At 47.0% G+C, this 18,114-nt stretch overlaps 1 protein-coding gene and 1 long non-coding RNA gene across 21 annotated transcripts in view; one reads left to right on the top strand and one right to left on the bottom strand.

The window, feature by feature from the left end:
* Positions 1-18,114, bottom strand: part of Zasp52 (Z band alternatively spliced PDZ-motif protein 52) — a 51,619-nt gene that overhangs the window by 18,268 nt on the left and 15,237 nt on the right. For all 20 annotated transcript variants that reach the window (XM_070278220.1, XM_070278221.1, XM_070278219.1 and 17 more), the window contains exons 3-4: positions 1,006-1,157; positions 790-946 (exon numbers count right to left, since the gene is read on the bottom strand). In XM_070278220.1, coding sequence (XP_070134321.1) covers positions 790-946; positions 1,006-1,157 — 309 coding nt within the window. The remainder of the gene's footprint in view (positions 1-789; positions 947-1,005; positions 1,158-18,114) is intronic.
* On the top strand, positions 12,964-16,448 carry LOC138926142 (uncharacterized). Its single transcript, XR_011442507.1, has 3 exons — positions 12,964-13,100; positions 13,165-14,490; positions 14,542-16,448. It is a non-coding gene; the product is annotated as an uncharacterized lncRNA (long non-coding RNA).

The raw sequence follows: 18,114 nt of genomic DNA, 5'->3' as shown, positions 1-18,114 counted from the left end.
TATATTCTCTGCATGTCTTTATGCCCGAAACTTGGCTTATAAAATGATCCCAAATCAATTTTGTGCCTCTTGTTGTTGCCATCATTGTCAGTGGCTGGAGCTATTATTACACAAATTCATAACAATAAAATACATGCAAATACAACGCAGTCACCCATCCTCCTCCTAGTCTACCCAAGGAGAGCGACACCGGGCATTACTATGCATGGCATATCCCAGATGTGTGCCAGTATGGGAGTGTGTGGGAGTGCGAGGACCCTTCGCACATTAATTCTTGCCAGGCAAATAATCCTAGCACTCATATTCATTACTCATTCTGACACTTTTCAAAACTACGCACAAACAAACAGAGCGTCAGACAGACAGACATCGTATAAATGCAAATGTTGTCAACTCATACAGTGGGGTTGAGGGTGGCTGGGTGGCATGGGGCTTTCCCTAACTCAGCCCAGCCGAAAACGAAATGAATGAATATGAAAAGCCACAGACAGACAACAAAATAATCGGCCAGTGGAGGGGGAAGGGGGCTTAGAAACTAACTATAAACATCATTGGTCATCATCAGGACGTCAGCATCAGCTGGGCGGTTGTGTGGCAACTAAAACTTTCCGCATTCCCAACTTTGGGTTGCCAGTTTATGAATTTTATAAATGATGTGGTGAGCACTAGATACCCCGAATACACCGAGAGAAAGTAGCTTCCGCCCCAATCGCCCATTGTTTTCCCAAGGGACACTCCACAAAGAGGCTTTCTCCCGGTGTCTCCATGATTGCAAATTAGAACACTCACGAAGGGACGAGCCGCGTTGTTGTAACCACAGCCGATGTGCTGGCTGTCCTGCTGCTTGTGAGCCAGAGAAGTCTTCGTCACCGTTTGCAGATACGGCGAGTTGGGCTGCGGCACGTTACCAGTGGGCGTCACTTGTGGCCGCCAGGTGGAGCCACCGCTGCAAAAAGGACATGCATTAGGATGGCCGTCGGAAGAGGTGGCATCGAAAGCACTTACCGCTGCACTGTGATGACAAAGTTATTGCCGGAGCGCACCACAATGTCCTGGGCGTCCTTGTGCCGGAAATTGAAGACATCCACGTCGTTGATCTTGATCACCGCATCGCCGGGCTGTAGTCCGGCCTGTTCGGACAAGCTGCCCGCGTTCACCTGGAAAAATGGGAAAATAGAAACGCCTGGTTAGTCAACAACTTCGCTTTCAATTCACCCTGGCCATAACTCATTGGCGCAAAATACCCGGCTGGTCTTAAATTTATTATGCTGCAACTGCAAAAATTATGAGCGGCAATCCGAGCCCCGAATCCGCGGCGGTTGCGGATTCGCGGCGGCGCTGACTTCGGCTGAATATTCCATTGAGGCATCAGAACATGCAGATCCGAATTCGAATATATATATGTACATATTTGGCCGGCCAAACTAGCGGCCAAAGTTTAGTTTTATGGCCGTGTAGCTGTATGCGGTTGGGGTGTTTGTTTTCATCATTTATTTATTTCCGAATATATGTATATATTCCGAATATACGGGTATACATTGTGTGGCTACGGGAGGTTTCGGCGTCCGCGGGGAAATCGTGCGAGAAAAATGCCATAAATTTCCACGATTAAAATCGTAAAAGTTACGCCGGAGATTCTTTTGGTGGGCGGTTGGTCTGGGTGGGCGCAGTGACGCATACAACCGGCGGGAAATTTCGAATTTCAAACTTGAAATTGAAATGCAGACGGAGACTTGATGGAGATTGGAGGGGCCTCCACTGGAGTAAGCTTTGACACAGTGAGGAACACGAACCACGAGGAGGCGTCCAAATGCTGGCCAGCTTAAAGGCTAGGGCGTAGGCTCTTTAAAGTCACTTTGGCCCGTCAATGTCGCCCCATCAGCCGAACTAACCAACTAAGCATACACCCAAGCTCGCACACGAGATACACTCATCAAGCTAAAGTCCACAACCACAAAATACAGCCACAGAGGAAATTGTTGCTGCTCCTGTTGCTCCTCTCGGGGTCTAGGCCAAATACACGCCACGGCACGGGGCGGCGAAAGGGGGAAAGGAGAAAACGGGCTCAGGTGCGCCCCAAAATTATACGCGCCATGCACGTATCCACTTTGGCAAATTGTCTGTTTATCAGACAACTGGCAGGCCCAGTCAGTCAGAGGCCCCACCACCACCACCATCGCCTCCTGTCCCCTTGGCGACTTTCGACTGCGGTCGGTTTATATTTGCGCAGAACGGGCAAAAACAAACACAGGCAGAGGCAGAGACACACATAGCCAGTGCCTGGATACAGTGCCCGTCGTGTGTGTATGTGCATAAATATTTCATTGCCGTACTCACCAAGCGAGACACCTAAATTTTGTAATATTTACAAAGTTGCCAAAAAAAAAACACCGAATCGAATCGAATCGAAGCGCAACGAATTTGAGCAGCCGAGCAGAGCCGACAGGTTAACTGAGCCACAAACAAGGCACTGAGAGAAAAACTGATTGAATTGAGGCTTCCTGAAAAGCATAGTAGCTCCTCTTCCTGGTGGTGTTTCTTGCCGTGCACCTGAATCCGAGAGGCAAAGCCAAAGCCAAATCCAAGTCCATATCCGACGTGTGCCGTTGACATGTTCATTTTCTTGTTGTCGGCTGCGGGGACAAATTGAAATTGCTTGGCCAAGGTGTTTCCCAGACAGCAACAAATAAGTCCTGGCCCGCATCCCTTTATCCTACCACTCCCCTAGCAGTCACCCAGTCAGTCAGCCAGTCAGCCAGCCAGGCAACTGAAATCAAAGCAAACGCGGCCTGAAAAGCATTTTTCGGCTCTCCCTCGTCGTGACTCTGGAATATTGACATTTGGACAGTTTTATGAGTACCTGCGATCCGTGGTTGTGCCCCCCTTATCTCTGGATCCATATACTCCCATGTATCTGTCTCCTGTTCAACATTTGTCAGCTTTATAGCATTTGCGGCTGGCCGACAATAGTCAGGACATTTGTTTTCGCCCTTTCGAATGACTTATGAGGGCGTTCGAGATCTTTTGGAATGAGATTACCGAAAAGGCAGTGGAGCAGGGGCCATACTATCTAGCTTGGCAGGCAGTTTTCAGGCCCCACAACTAACTATTCTGACGGGCTTCTGTTGAGTAGCCTGTGGGTATATCAGTCAGTAAGGATAACTGACTTTTTATAATACTTCCTTCTACGAGTAGGGAAGTTTTCTCTCAAAACCCAAGCCCCTTAAATATGCACCCACAATTGCTGGATCCTTGGGGGTGCCTCTAGTGTTCATATTCCCACTATGCAACCGGGGAGCGGACATTAAGGCCATGTCCTGGCACATTACATGTGTGTAAGACTCCCAAACACAAAATGAGGAGCCAGAAAGCAGCAACATCGGGCAAATGATGATTTATATTGCAACTGGCTGGAGCTGGAGAGCTAGAGAGCTCTGGGCGTGAATGGGGAGGAAACATGCCATGGTTGAGGGCGAATGTTGTAAAAATAATTTCATTTGCATTATCATCAGCATTTGCTTGGCATGTATTTAGCATTACACTCCGCATCCACATCTGCATATGTACATATATATCCTCGGTCCCTCTTGAGGGCGGCTCTTGAAATTATATGCGTTATGACAAATACTCACAGATACGGCCAAGTGGCGAGTGGCTTCGTGGTGCTGGCAGCTTGACAAACATTATCCACAAAAGTATGAAGAATTTCGACTTTTGTGGAGTTGCTGAAGTGTTTGATTTGCTGGTCTGCTTGAGAGCCAAGGGAAAAATGGCTCTGGCCACCCGGAATAGCAAAATCCATAAAGCAAATGAAATTCTGTGGACAGAGTCCGTAACCGAAACCGAAACCGAAGCAGGAGCCAGAGCCAGAGCTAAAGCCAAAGCCAAAGGCCCGTAATCAAGTCAACTAAGCGCTGTTCAAATCCATTCAAGTGCATTAAAATTGAATTTCGTTCAGCACACACACACCATATACACCGAGATGCACAAAATAACAACAATGGTACAAAAACCGGAGCCGAAATGCATTATCATGGGGGTTATGGGGCGATTTTTGGGGGCCTGGGGTGACCGAGTGCTCGACTCGCACATTGTATGCAAAATATTTATGTTGATAAATCAAGTTTGCTTTTGTGGATTAGGTGTATCTCAAATAAATTGAATTTTTGGCGTAAATTAAGCCAGCAACAAGGCCAGGACACGGAACACGGCACACAGCTCGTAGGACATAGGACACCGGGCAATGGAGCCAAAGTCGAAGCCTAACGAAGAGCCTGCCAAGTTGTGCCAAGTTGTTGGCCAAGTTATGAGCTTGTTTAATTGAAAATAAATCTGCTTAAAGCCCCAGCTGAGGCGAGCAATATGACAGCAGCAGCACCCCCTTCCTGGCCCTCCCTGGAGGGGGGAGGTCCATAAAAAGCGAAAAAGAGGGAAATTGCGGAAAAGTCGTAAGTAGAACGAACATGAACAAAGCAGATAAAATACAAAATACTGCGGAAATGCAGCGCAAATACAATGAATCTCAATGTATATGAATATGCATGCAGCATCACTCATACGCCACGTTTCCCGACTGTCCCTGCCCCATGCCTCAGGCCCCATGCCCCATGCCCCTTGGCTCGACATAGTAAATCACTAGAAAACCCAAGAGCTCCGCCACTGCTGATGCGGCTTTCTGGCACAAACAAATGGCAACCACAACACTTGACCAGCGCGAAATGGGAGCAGAAGCTGGAAACGGGAATGGAAATGGGAATGGGAGCGGGCTTGGGTATCCTGATGGGCAAACAGTTCCCAACTAGACTGAGCTGGCAGCGATTAAACCCAAAGAGTGAATGAAAAAGTGCAAACTACCAGGCAGCAGCGACAGAAGCACTTGGTCTGCCTGGCAGCTTAAAGAGCTCTCTGCGATCTCTTAAAGCCTTTGGCTGGGCGGGGACCTGGCTGCCCGCCACATTCAATTAGATTGGAAAAAGTCACCAAATCACTTGCTAATGGCCTGGCTTTGACTGCAGACCTCTGGCCATCGCTCCAGAACTGACCAGACCGACAGACAGACAGTCAGACAGTATTTATTTATTGATGGCGAAATATGGAAGGTAGCGGCAACTGCAACATCGGGGCAGCCGGCAACTGTCGGCAACATTTATAAATTATGATTGCAATCAACGTTCAACAAAAGCGCGTTCCACCAGAAGCAGGCGGGCTGCACGTCCAGTTGCACAGGACTTTATGTTGCTTTGATCTACTCTTACTATGGGGTACATCATGAATTACAAGAAGAATAAAATGACTTCAATATGATGACTTGACATGTCTATGTTTTTTTAAATTTTCTCCTGGATCATGGATTTTAGGCCACAAATATGAGGAGAATTTCAATCTTCAGTGGCTGGAAGGGCATTACAAGATAGGTATCCTCGAAGTCAACTACAGTTTTAGATTTGGCAGAATGACAGACGCAGCCGCACTCACTGGACTGGGGCAGTCTGACTGCAATAAACGTGACAATTTATATAAATGTTGCATATTCATAACGAGGCATGGAAAAGTTTGCCACAATGCCGCGTATTTTGCGGCAGCCGGTTCCGGGCTAATGACCAACGTCAAGCTTTAAAAGATTCGTATGTGGAGCTTGGAAGCAGCCGGACTTGGATTCCATTCCCGTTTCCATTTTCATTTCCACTTCCATGTCCATCTCGGCCCGGGGGGACGAGTTCTCTAATCTGCTGCGTGGGCGCTGCCGGCCTGCCGATCATTTATCTGCCGCTAATGCCGGACTTGGCTCAAAGCTCGAGCTCTAGACGCCAGCATGTGTGGCTTGTGCATCCGTATATCTTTGTGTCTCTGCCTCTGGTATCTGGCGGATCTACGGAGAGACATGTGTGTGCTGGTGGATTTCCTGGACAGCTAAGGCAACACCTCTCGAGCCACGACAATCGCCTTAAGGGGCTTGGCTTTGGATTTGGTTTTGAGTTGGCTCCGGAGAGTTGTGACAGCTGCAAAATTGGCAAAAGCGAGTGAGAAATGGCCAATTGCAGTCACGAGTGGCGAGTGGCTAGAGTCCAGGTGAAAGTCCCACTCACGCACGCGTCTGATGGATCCCGAGGCAGGTTTCCAGTACGAGATACAATTTAAACGATGCCCGCTCACGCATGCAACGTCGCTATGTTGCAATTAAAGCAGTTTTTCAAAGATCTTCAGAAAGTCTTGCACTTTCTAAGCAGCCCGCTTGCCTATCTCAGGCAATTGTGTCTCTAATTTTCTCACTTAATTTGCTTCATTTCACTTCCAAGGGATTTAATTCAGCAAATCAAATCTTCTCTACACATGTCCCCCGGCCCATAATTGGCCCTCGATGGGGCTTCTTTGTAGGTTCCTTTACCAATGCTTTGATCCAATCTAATTTTTATTCTTGCAGCAGTCCCAGAGCTAGTTTCTTTTAACAGGCACCCCGTCTCGGATCTTGGATCCAATTTAATCATCACCACTTACGCTGCTCACACGAGCTCATCTGCCGGCTCATCTTGCCGGAGCAATTTACTAGACAGCTTAGCTCGGTCTCGGAGTCTCAGCGTCTCAGCGTCGCAGTGTCTCAGACTGGAAATTGAGTTTAAATTGCTCTCAGCTGATGCTGCTGGGGCTCCCCTTTCGCCCCAACTAGAATTTCAATAAATGTCACATGTCCCGCGTACGCAAATTGTTGATTAAAGCGAGAATCGCAACTTGCAACCTGGAGGAGCGAACCCGACCCAGAGCTCCACTCACGGCCGGGAAGGGTTCATTAGGCAACAGGATATTTAGTCGCAGCCCCTGAAATATATACATGTGGGTTAATAAGGCACCAACGGCAGGATAACAGCCGGCCCGCCCTCCTCGACAGACATCTTGCGCCGTGAATGTCATTAGCGTGGCTTGGTGTTAGTTGCCCCCAGAGGCGACAGATCCACAAGCGGATGAAACCCCAAAACCCAAGCACACACACACACACACAGACACACAGGGGGTGGCTCGTGGGAGGTGTCCTGCCAAGGTGGTGCAGGAGCCGGCAGACAACTGGCAACTGCCGCAGCGCAAACAAGATTAATTAAGGAATGTAAATTTCGTAAAATTACGCGCCATTGTTTGACTCTCTGGCTCCTGCTGTCTCTCTAGAGCCTTCCCCCTTTCCCAGCTTTCCCAGCACGGTGTGTGTGTGGCAAAAAGGGTGTTGAGATTTTTTCCATTAACAACATCATCAATGGGCCGCGGGTCGGGCAAGGTCGAAAGGTGTCCCTGTGTGCCACGGCTCCTTCTGACCCTGACGTGGTGTTTGTTTTGTTGCGATGACGGGTTGTTTGGGAGTTTAGCGGATTTAGCCAGCTTTTCAATTTCAGCCACGGCCGCAACTTTGGCTTTAGTCCCTGCTCCTGCTCTGATCCCGTTCTCGGCCCTGTGGTCCAGAGCTCTGTGCTTGTCAGTCGCCGCATGAGCCATTTGAAGGGTTGGCCAACATTTTTAATTAGTGTCGTCAGCTTCAACGTTGATGCTTTTGTTGGTTGCCATTTGTACCCAGTACCTGGGACTTCACGGGGTATACTACTGCCAACAAGCAGGTTCTGGGTGGCCAGGGATGGGATCAACTTCTTGTTACTTGGGCTTGAAACTAAGGAGTTTATTGCTAATCTTACAGAACCTTTTCCCGAGTGAGTTTTGGCTTCAGTCTCGCTTGAAAATGACCTGCTGGGTATGGACCATTCGAAAATCCCACACACCGCCTAGCCGCTTGTTGTTTCTTCAGCTGGTTGTGGTTGTCGCCGACCTGAACCCTTTGGGTTTCGTGTCAGGAACATGCATAAATTATACTTTCTGCGGGACTGTGGAAATTTCTAATGAAGCCAGCAATTGGGTGCGGGAAATAACCAAGACGTGTGGGCAACACGCTCGCAGCTAGCCGGGAAATTGGGAAACTTTCCCAACCTGCTACCTGCTGGGCGGCAATGTGTTTTCGCATTTTCCGCCCCTGCCCACTGTTTTGGGCCATTGTTTACGCATTGTCGGACGTGTCGAAATGCGAGATGCATGAATCAGCTTCCAAAGTATCTGTATCTGAATAGTTGGGTAGCTGGTTGCTGGTTAGCTGGGTATCTAGGCAGCTGCTCTGCCCCTACTGCATCTAATGCAGTCCAGTCTGGCACACATATTTGGGTCACAGCCTCTAAATAAACTCCACACAGCATCGCAGGAAACGTCGGCGATTGGGAAATGCGTGTTTGTTATTTGATGTTCAGTCACTGGCTGATGGCTCAATCGGAGAACGAGGTCGGGCCAGAAGATGTTTGTATTCCTGGAAACGCCGACCGGTGGACGGCATCCATCAATCCTGGGCCTCGCCCCGCTCTGACAGCCGTGAAATCGTGTTAAACGTAATCTCAGCCTAACCAAAAATCACCCTCGCCCGCTGCCGTTATCTGAGGCATGAATGATGGCACTCAAATTACATTAAATGGAATTTCAATTGAGCCAGAAGACCGAAAGACAGCCCCTCGGCAATCCCAGCCACGACAATGACGACGACAAGACAATGGCTGCAGAGACGGAGTTCCAAATGGAAACAGTAAATGGCATTTACATGTTCCTGTCATAAGACCGAAAGGTTGGGGATCCAAGGCCAGCCTGGGATGGGGATGGGGGTACCAATTTAATGAATCAGCATCACCATCAGAAGCTCATGCTTCCAGCTCCGGACTTTGGACTGCAGCATTGCAGATATCGGAGAGGCTGCAGCTGCAGCAACGAGTGCAATCAGACAAATGCAATTAGGATTTGGCGACGCTTCCGTGATGAGCATTCTAAGCATGCCACATCGGCAATCGGCAGCGGTGGTCGTCATCCTTTTTCGGGCCTGGTCCCACATTCCCTGGGGCAAGCAACAAGCCGAGTTGCAAGGTCCGACGGCCGACGACGCCTGCCCCCAGAGGATTGACATGAAAGACGCCGAAAGGTCGGATGGGTCTTCAAATGAAAAGGAATCGATGATGCTGCAACTCTAAGCCACATTGTGTTCCACAAACAAAAGGGTATATTTTGAATGCATTCCACAGCTGCAACCAAAATGTTGATGCTTAGAAATAATTAGTTGGTGGTAGAGGCATTCAGAGCCCAATTCACTAAACAGACAATTAGGTGACCCATTTTGTAAATATTTGAAGCTAGACGTCAGAGAATTTTTGAACGAGTTCCCATAGACAATAGGAGCTTTAGCCATTATCCGACCCGAAAATGGGAATTGGGTCAAAGAGAGCCATTCATTGCTGTTTCAGCCAATGAAGCTCTTAAGGGCTTTAAATATTAAAGCAGTTTCTAATGATTGCGAAAATTAAACGGAAAACTTTTTGAAGATTCCAGTCCTTCAGTACTCAGGGGCACTCGAGCCAGTCCCGGGCCCTAAGCCTGCCTCTCTGGTAGCTCTCTCAATTAAATATTTAACTTTAAGAAATGTAATTTCAATTAGCGCCACAGCATTTGGCCATTAGCGTTTGGCGAGTGCTCCGAGATTTGTGCCAATTGCGAAAATACGAAACGCGAAATGCGGAATACAAAAACAAGACCCGAGATGAATGAGCAAACAGCAAGGAGCTGGGCGGAGATGGAGAAGGATGGTGGCGTCGTTGGGTCGGTGGCTGGGGAGCAGGAGCAGGAGGATGGTAGCACACAGAATTCGGACATCCCACCCGCGCCTCTCGCTCAAAATCATTACGTGATTAAGGTTGCCATTACGGCCGGGGAAGCAAAAATAGAAAACTAGAGCACGGCACGCAGACAACGTTGCAGTGGCGGGGTCTGTCCGGGGCTGTTGGGGGCTTTTGGGGGGCTTTCCGTGGGCAGACGACCGCAATTGCGCTCGCTTGGTTTGGTGGAAGACTAAAAAATAAAAAATAAATTCGTAGCAAAACAACAGCCAAATAGAAATAAATAAATCAGCGACACGGCAGCCCATGGGGGGGTTGGAGGTTTGGTGGGACTTTGGCGGGTTGGTAGCTACGTCTTGGCCGCACAAAAACAATTAGAATGAAAAACCGTAAGCACTCTAATTCCGGGCAGAGACCTCTCTCAAGGGTTTCCCATTTTCGGGCATCGAATTTGTATTCGCCGTCCGCACGACCGAGCAAAATGGTTTGAAAACAAATTTGGCGATCTAATTAAAAGCTAAATTGTGACCATTAAACGGGGTTCCCACCACCCCCTAGACTGCTCTGCTACATTACAAAAAAAATTAACTTTACATAATTTGTTTTTGAAACTCCATTACCAGTCAAGTCCTCTTACGATCAAGCCTAACAAGACCTACTAAATCGTTAGCCATCATTTGTAAAGCGATAAACATGCAGTCGTTTCCCCCAGTGCACTTTCAATGACCTTAAGTGGGTTCCACTGCACGGGAAAAACATTGAAAAGCATTTAAGTTCGCTCCGCCTTTCAACAAGTTGGCAACCAATGCAATTTACGGCAGCAGGGCCTGGACCGGAGCCGAGGCCGGGGCGAAGTCAAGGGGGTGGCGCAAGGACATGGCCATTAGTGGGCCAGCAGAGGACTAGAAAAAGTATGCCAAGCTGACCACACAGAAGCAAAGGATAAAGAGAAGGGCACAAGAGGAGCTGGAGACTGCAAATGCGGACACGGATGTCTGGCAAATTGTAAATTAATTGATGAAGGCAACGTTTAGAAGCGACAGGGACAAACTCTCGGACTCTGGGCCACAGTGTGGTAGGATGGAAGTCCTGCCAAGGGGGCTCAGTCCAGGTAAGTGCCCTCCCGAGTCCAAAGCAAATATGAGTACGGTGATTAAGCTTCAATAACATAATGTATTGTCCCAGCTTCAAGACTGAGTTGCACCCGCCCCCTGGGGGCCAGGTCTGTTCCGACTCTGCTTAAATCCACAAATACGAGAAATTCGAACTGCAACTGGCATTTCTCGAAGCGAAGTAGGAAAGGAGTCCAAGCCGAGGCACGCTGACAAATTGCTGGTAGCAAGATTAATGCCCTGCATTATCTTTCCTCATTTGTCGATTGTCAATGCATCTGGGCCGCGTCCACAACAGAACGCTCTCTCCAGGAACAACAAGACAACGCCCTGGGGGCGTGGCCGTTTACCTTTTCTGCCAGTTCCAAGTTCCAGGTTCCACCTCTTACCTGTCTCCCGTGCCGCATTGTTCTCTGATTTCCCATTTTCCGGCTCTATCGTTGACATTTTTCAATTTGATGATGCCCACCGCGCACTCAAGGCAACAGAGAGCTGATGGGTTGGAGGTGGTCCGGGATACTCGTCCTTTTCATTCCCTTTTTTTTTTAATGGCAACTGTCGTTGGACAAGGTAATTTCATTTTTATATTAATGACAGTATGTTTGATGCATGTACAGTACCGTACATACACACTTTTGTACAAAACCTCCTGTCTGTCGCTTAATCACTTAAGACTCTTAAATGCGGAAAACATTGTGCCACATGGGTCCCATTTAATGTCCATTCAGGCCAGGAAAATATGTCCTGCTTTTGCTATTTGGCAGTGGGAAATATATACTTCCAAAAACGGGCATTTCCCTCATCAACCAAATTAGACTAGTTATCGCTACAGAACCACATGGCAGTCGATAGTGTTTTCTAGTGTCTCCAGTTTAGTGTTAACTAGTAGGTTTAATACCCGGAACTAATTAGAAAAATAAGCTTATAGGCGTTGGTTTATCGGATCTATAGTGAATGGATAACCTATCGAAAGTATTTATTGACGTTTGCCCGTCTCGCCAAGAGAGTTTTCTTAATTTTTGAGTTGTGTAATTGTTGAAAGAAAGAGTTGTTTTAGTCTGTGAAAACACAATAAGGAACATTTCTTCCAACATTTTGGGTCGTACAGCTTGACAGACACTAAGGTACGTTAATTTTAGCTTTATAAAACAAATTATAATAATACATAATTAAATCTTTCCTCAGAAAGACTTTTCTCTTTCCAACTTTTATTTCCAATAACCCCTGAGTGGTAAGTGACGAACTTTCCTATTTACTAATTCGGATATCTTGCACCCATAAGTGGGAGTGTCCCCGGGAGCACCTTTAACCGGCACTGCAGAAATGTGAATGCCACCAATTAGTCGATTTCTGCTTTCACACACAAAAAAATATAAAAGGAAGAAACAGGCAAACAATATGTTCAGCTGAGCTCAAACAACTGCAGGCTAAAATCTAAATCCTAGCTGGCCATAAAAAAATGGCAGTAAAGGATCCAAAGGATCCGGAGGCGTGGCCCTGGCCCTGGCCCTAGCCCCAATGTGCCGGATGTGCCTGCTGGTCGACGAAAAACTAGCGAACTTTTCAGACAGAACAATGCCCTTCGGATTTCGAAGTGGAGTGGAATTTTAGGTCTAAATCCGGCAGGGTCATAAAAAGTGCTTATTACATTATCACCTCAAGCGTGGCTGAGCCGGCTATGGGCAGTAGTGGATGGTGGGATGTGGGCAGTGCCACTCCCATCGCCCTCAACTGCCTCACAAAAACGCAATTCACTCTTCCTCTCAGTCCCTGTGTTGGGGATGTGCGTTTCAGGATATTAAAAGAGGGTATGTTCATTTCTTCAGTTTTAATTTTTCATAGTTTTAATTTAAGTAACAATGTTTAAATATAATGTCACTGGAATCTATCATTCCTACATATTTAAGCATGATTTATGAAACAAATTTCTGTCCGAAATTTGAAAATATTGCAAAAGGGTATTAGACGTTCTGTGACCAGAAGCTCGTTACTTTTTGCTGTGTGTTTGGGGCTTTATTATGGCCCTGGCAGCTGCGTTTTTCAATTTTCGCTTTTTTTAGGCCTCTGGGCTCTCACCTGAGCTCTGGGAGCCTTGAGCCGATTTGTTTCAGTTCGGTTCGTAGTCACTTATTGGCAAACGCTTCGTTGTGGAAAAAAGAGGAAACCGAAATAAAAAGTATGGGGATGGTCCCAGCACCCGCCCTGGCGCAGAAATGCGAAAAATGTGTAAATTTGCGCCTGCTTTTATTTTCTCGCATTTGGCCCGGATCCGGATGATGTGTAGCGGCTGATCCGCTTTGGCAGCAGCACCACCCAGGTTCGAGTTCATTCAATTTGGATTAAGTCGTTCGTGTTGATTAACAAAATTGACTTTTTTGCAGACGCCTCTGCTTCACACTCACTCCTCCGAAGTTCAAAGCAATCGATTTCGATTGGGGATCGATGGAGCAGGCGCAGCTGTAAACCGTTTAGAAGGCACTGCCGGAGACGTTTAGTAAATATTCAATCAATTTGGATGGCTGGACGAAACAACAATAAATCACCAGGAAATCAAGAGCGTCTCAATTTCTACGCAAGAGGATATGCGTCATAACAATAAAAATTTCCCAGCCAGCATCCCCCATTCCCTAGTCCGTTCGGCAAATAAACAAGACATGGAGACAGGCGTAATATATCATGGCCCCAAGGCGCTTGACGACACATGAAGATGGAGCACAGCCAGGCGAGAAGGACATTCCGCCAGCAGTGCGTAATGGCTGCCAAGGGGGACGACTTCGATCCGGAGCTTCTTGTCTTGGTTCGGTTAACTGGAAATCAATGACATATCGTTACGGCCAATGCGTTTGCCCTGCGGGCCCACAAAAGACGGAATAAAATAATAACCAGGATAATAGCAAACGTCAGGGGCTCTATTACCTGCCCCTAATTGCCGGACAAAGTTTGGTTGTCGCCGCCTAAACCTTGCCACCAATTAAAGCCAAACAAACACGACCCGAGAACGCCAAAAGCTCTCATCGCTGCGGAAAGTACAGATGCGCCTGAACCCAGAGCTGCGGTTGCGGGAGCTGGCCGCAACGTAAGTGCGGTCCATAATTTATTTCGATTACGCCGCAGCACGCAATTTGCGCCGGCACATCCTTTAGCAAGAATGCGAGCACGCACAGGAAGTGAGATATCCAGGAGCTGGGAGCCGAGATAAGTGTGCACGGTGTGCGCAATTTCCGCTTCCGCTTGGCTTGCCCTTATCCAGCGTTGATGCTGCGAAAATCCACTAAGCAACAATTAAATCACAGACTCCTGAGATGCCTTTGGGGAGAAGCAGCACTTATCTGCTTGTCTTTAAAAACTGGACCAACTACTTGAACTGAAAGTTACGACAAATATTTAAAACTAACCGATTAATTGTAAAGTATATCTTCTCCGATTTTTTGTAGAGAAGTCTGGCTCTTAAGACGGATGACTCAGAGAAATCAATTTGAGGATTGGAAGACAGAAACAAAGACGAAGGCTGTCTGAAGTGAATCATAATATCCAAAGCAGGTAACAAAGGCCGTGGTGCCCCTCCATTAGCTGACTAATCGAACTGTCCAAGAGGGTCTCAGTAGCGGCTCCCACACATATCTCGAGACCGGCAGCCAAACTGGATTCCGGATCGATTCCGCTTAAAGCGCTTTGCCCTTTACGCTTAGAAGTTATAAATATTTATGGTGCACATAATGCAGCGGGTTGAGTTCGGCCAATAATTTCTCTGCTTACAGCTCCTCCTCGCTATCAGGCACTTGTGTCAATTCTTAGCCATAGAAATGTGTGTGCTCCAGATGCAGCGGAGCGAGCATTTTCCACTGAAGGATTTATGCTCGCTGACATGCAACTTAAAAGCAAGGACAACAGATAGCGGAGGCAACGCGCAGCACACTTTCCTTGTGCAGGCGAGCCCCAACAACAATCGGGCACAAGATGCTGAGCACAAGGATTAGGCCACAAGGACGAGAATGGGAATATCAGCAGAAAGGAGCACAAATTTATGTGACTTTTGCATGTGGAGGCTGCAGCGTCGGCAGCAATAGCGTCTGGAGCGACCAGGACAGGATGTGGCCCGCACTGGCTAGACATTAGTACAATTTCCGGACCAGGCCACAAAATATTCAATAATATATTAAAGATATAGCCAGCAAGCCGAAAGAGATATCAGCCGCACACAAAGAAGGGTGTATCCCATAGATACGGATGCAGGCGCACAGGCAGCAGGCACGAATTCGACAACTCAACTGAAGCGTAGCAGGCAGGATAAATCTAAATAAGACGTGCTCGAGTCTGGTCTGGAGAATTTGTGCAATGAAGTGCGAGTGAACTTAAAGCGACTGCAGATAGTAGCCAGGCTACCTGACCAGAAGGATCTGGTTGGATGGGCATGCCGATTCCAGGCACGGATTCAAAGAGTTGCTAAACAGTGCCTGCAACTGGATCCCCAGTGCAGATTCAAATTACTTACGTATAAAGTCTGAAGAAGTTCTCTAAATAAGTGGGTAAATATTCGAAATATTGCATATTGATAAACAAATATAACAAGACTTCTTAAGCCCCAACGGAAGTAGCACCCGATGCCCCAAGCGGAAGAGGATGTGGAATCAGTGAAGCCAGTCAGGTTTCAGGGAGACCTGCAGTAAGGGGGAAGGGCTCGGATTGGGCTGTTCAATAAACTTCAACACTCTTAAATTGGCAATGCAATGTTGCAGTATGCAGGCCATGTCTGGCTCCCGGTCAGCAGTCATGGCTGGAGTCCGAATCGGAGAATCGGAGTGCGGAGTCCGTTAAAGCGGACTCGGTAAAATTGATAATCAATCAAATGCGGCACTGACGCAGCCAGGCACTTAATCACTGTCTGGTTATCCTTTTTGTTCGCAGGCGTATGTGCGGCTGGCTGGCTGGCTTAACTTTTATCAATTACGCCTTTCTGCGACTGACAAAGATGAATCACAGGAAATCAGCATTGCATGGCGAACTGTTTGCTCCGCTGGCCAGCAACTCTTTATTAATTCAATTAACGCTCCATTGGTAATTGCTGCGGAATTAGCCATCGCTTCCACCAAGCTCCCAAGAAGTCTGGACAGCAGGTGCGGCGATACCATGGAGCTTAAAGCCATAATCAGCCCCCTCTGTGGCTCCCATGAGAAGGTCTCTCAGTCGGTGCCGAAAACCGCAGCACAAATTTCAACAAGCATGTAAATTTCCTGCCAAGTGCACAAATGCAATTTCCGTGTATCTCTGGAGCACAATCGAATGAGCAACAATGGTTGCTCTTGTGCAATTAATAAAATGTCCGAGTAAATTGAGACCGACCGCAGCCGGACTTCTCCGAAGTCTTGAGACCATTTCCCCCTCTGTGTGCCCGGAAAAGTGCAAGTTCAATCAGCAGGCAACAACAGGGACACATCGACAGTCAACAATCGAGACCGCAGCAGGGTGTCTCCTCCTGCAGATTCAATTACTCAAAGCCCGAAAATCAAAGCAAGAGAAATTTTCCTTCATAATTTGACTGGCATAAATCAGAAACAGACCACGGGGGCGTGTTGGTCTGGCAGACGAACTGGCACAGGGCTGGGGCTTCTGGAAGGGGGGGCTTGAAGCAACCCTCTGTGCTCTGTCAAGGGGAGGCTGGAAAAGATGCACTAATATACCCCGCGCACAGAAGCCCGAATTATGATTTTCCATAGTTTGAGGCAAAGACAAAGGCAAACACGGCCACGAACACAAAGGCTGCCTGCCTTCCCAGACAGGAGTCAAATAATTAATGGCCAACCCGGGAAAGCAAACAAACAAGCTTAAAACGAACAAAAACACCCGAAACTGAAGCGGAGCGAAGCCGGAAAAAATTCACCAGGAGATAGGTTGACCCAACAGCGAAGCTCAAAATGCTCTTCCTAAAAATACTTCTTATTAAGTTTTTAATTTGGGTTTTATTAATTTCAACAAACCCTTTACATTTTTTTCTCCATCCACCATTTTTTTTTTCAACAAAAAAGTCGATTTATTTTTTTTAGATGGCAGGGATCCTAGCCTCCGTCGAATATAGCTTCTGGCTAGTAAGAGTGTGGACACACCAAACAGATTTTCATGAAAGGAACAGTGAGTTCGCATCGCGGAAAAGCCAGGACATGGGATCACGTGTGTGGGTCTGGCGGCTTCGTCGGTTGCCTTGGATGCCGTCAGGAGCTTGTTATATCCAGTCATCTCCCGAGTTCCACTGTCTAGACTTTAAGTTGGCTAATAGCCGACACTGATGCCAGTGTTGGTCTTATACTCTATCAAAGGATACTATTATTTGGTTCATCTCTGTCCATGTCGGTCCAAAATATAAAGTGGACCAAAGAGGGGGCCATATAGGGTAAAAGCCAGTTTTCGGGAAATTTGCCATTTTCATCACGAAAAATGGAAAAAAAATCTGAAAAATATTTAAGGTACTCCGCTTGAGAATCGGATGAGAATTTTGGAAGATATGGCCATCCCCGTGGGCCCTATAGGGGAAAGCCCCATTTTCAAGGGATCCGATCACGAAAAATTGACAAAATATCTGAAAAATATTTCGTCTTAGGATTTTGATGTAGAATGATAGATAATCAATCTAGAAATCGTTTAAGGTACTCCGCTTGAGAATCGGATGAGAATTTTGGAAGATATGGCCATCCCCGTGGGCCCTATAGGGGAAAACCCCATTTCCAAGGGATCCCATCACGAAAAATGGACAAAAAATCTGAAAAATATTTTGTCTCAGGATTTTGATGTAGAATGATAGATAATCAATATAGAAATCGTTTAAGGTACTCCGCTTGAGAATCGGATGACAATTTTGGAAGATATGGCCATCCCCGTGGGCCCTATAGGGGAAAACCCCATTTCCAAGGGATCCCATCACGAAAAATGGACAAAAAATCTGAAAAATATTTTGTCTCAGGATTTTGATGTAGAATGATAGATAATCAATCTAGAAATCGTTTAACGTACTCCGCTTGAGAATCGGATGACAATTGCGGAAGATATGGCCATCCCCGTGGGCCCTATAGGGGAAAACCCCATTTCCAAGGGATCCCATCACGAAAAATTGACAAAATATCTGAAAAATATTTCGTCTTAGGATTTTGATGTAGAATGATAGATAATCAATCTAGAAATCGTTTAAGGTACTCCGATTCAGAATCGGATGAGAATTTTGGAAGATATGGCCATCCCCGTGGGCCCTATAGGGGAAAACCCCATTTCCAAGGGATCCCATCACGAAAAATGGACAAAAAATCTGAAAAATATTTTGTCTCAGGATTTTGATGTAGAATGAT

This window comes from Drosophila bipectinata, chromosome 2R (assembly GCF_030179905.1).
Source record: "Drosophila bipectinata strain 14024-0381.07 chromosome 2R, DbipHiC1v2, whole genome shotgun sequence".
NCBI lineage: Eukaryota > Metazoa > Arthropoda > Insecta > Diptera > Drosophilidae > Drosophila > Drosophila bipectinata.
This window is presented reverse-complemented; position numbering and strand designations above follow the sequence as displayed.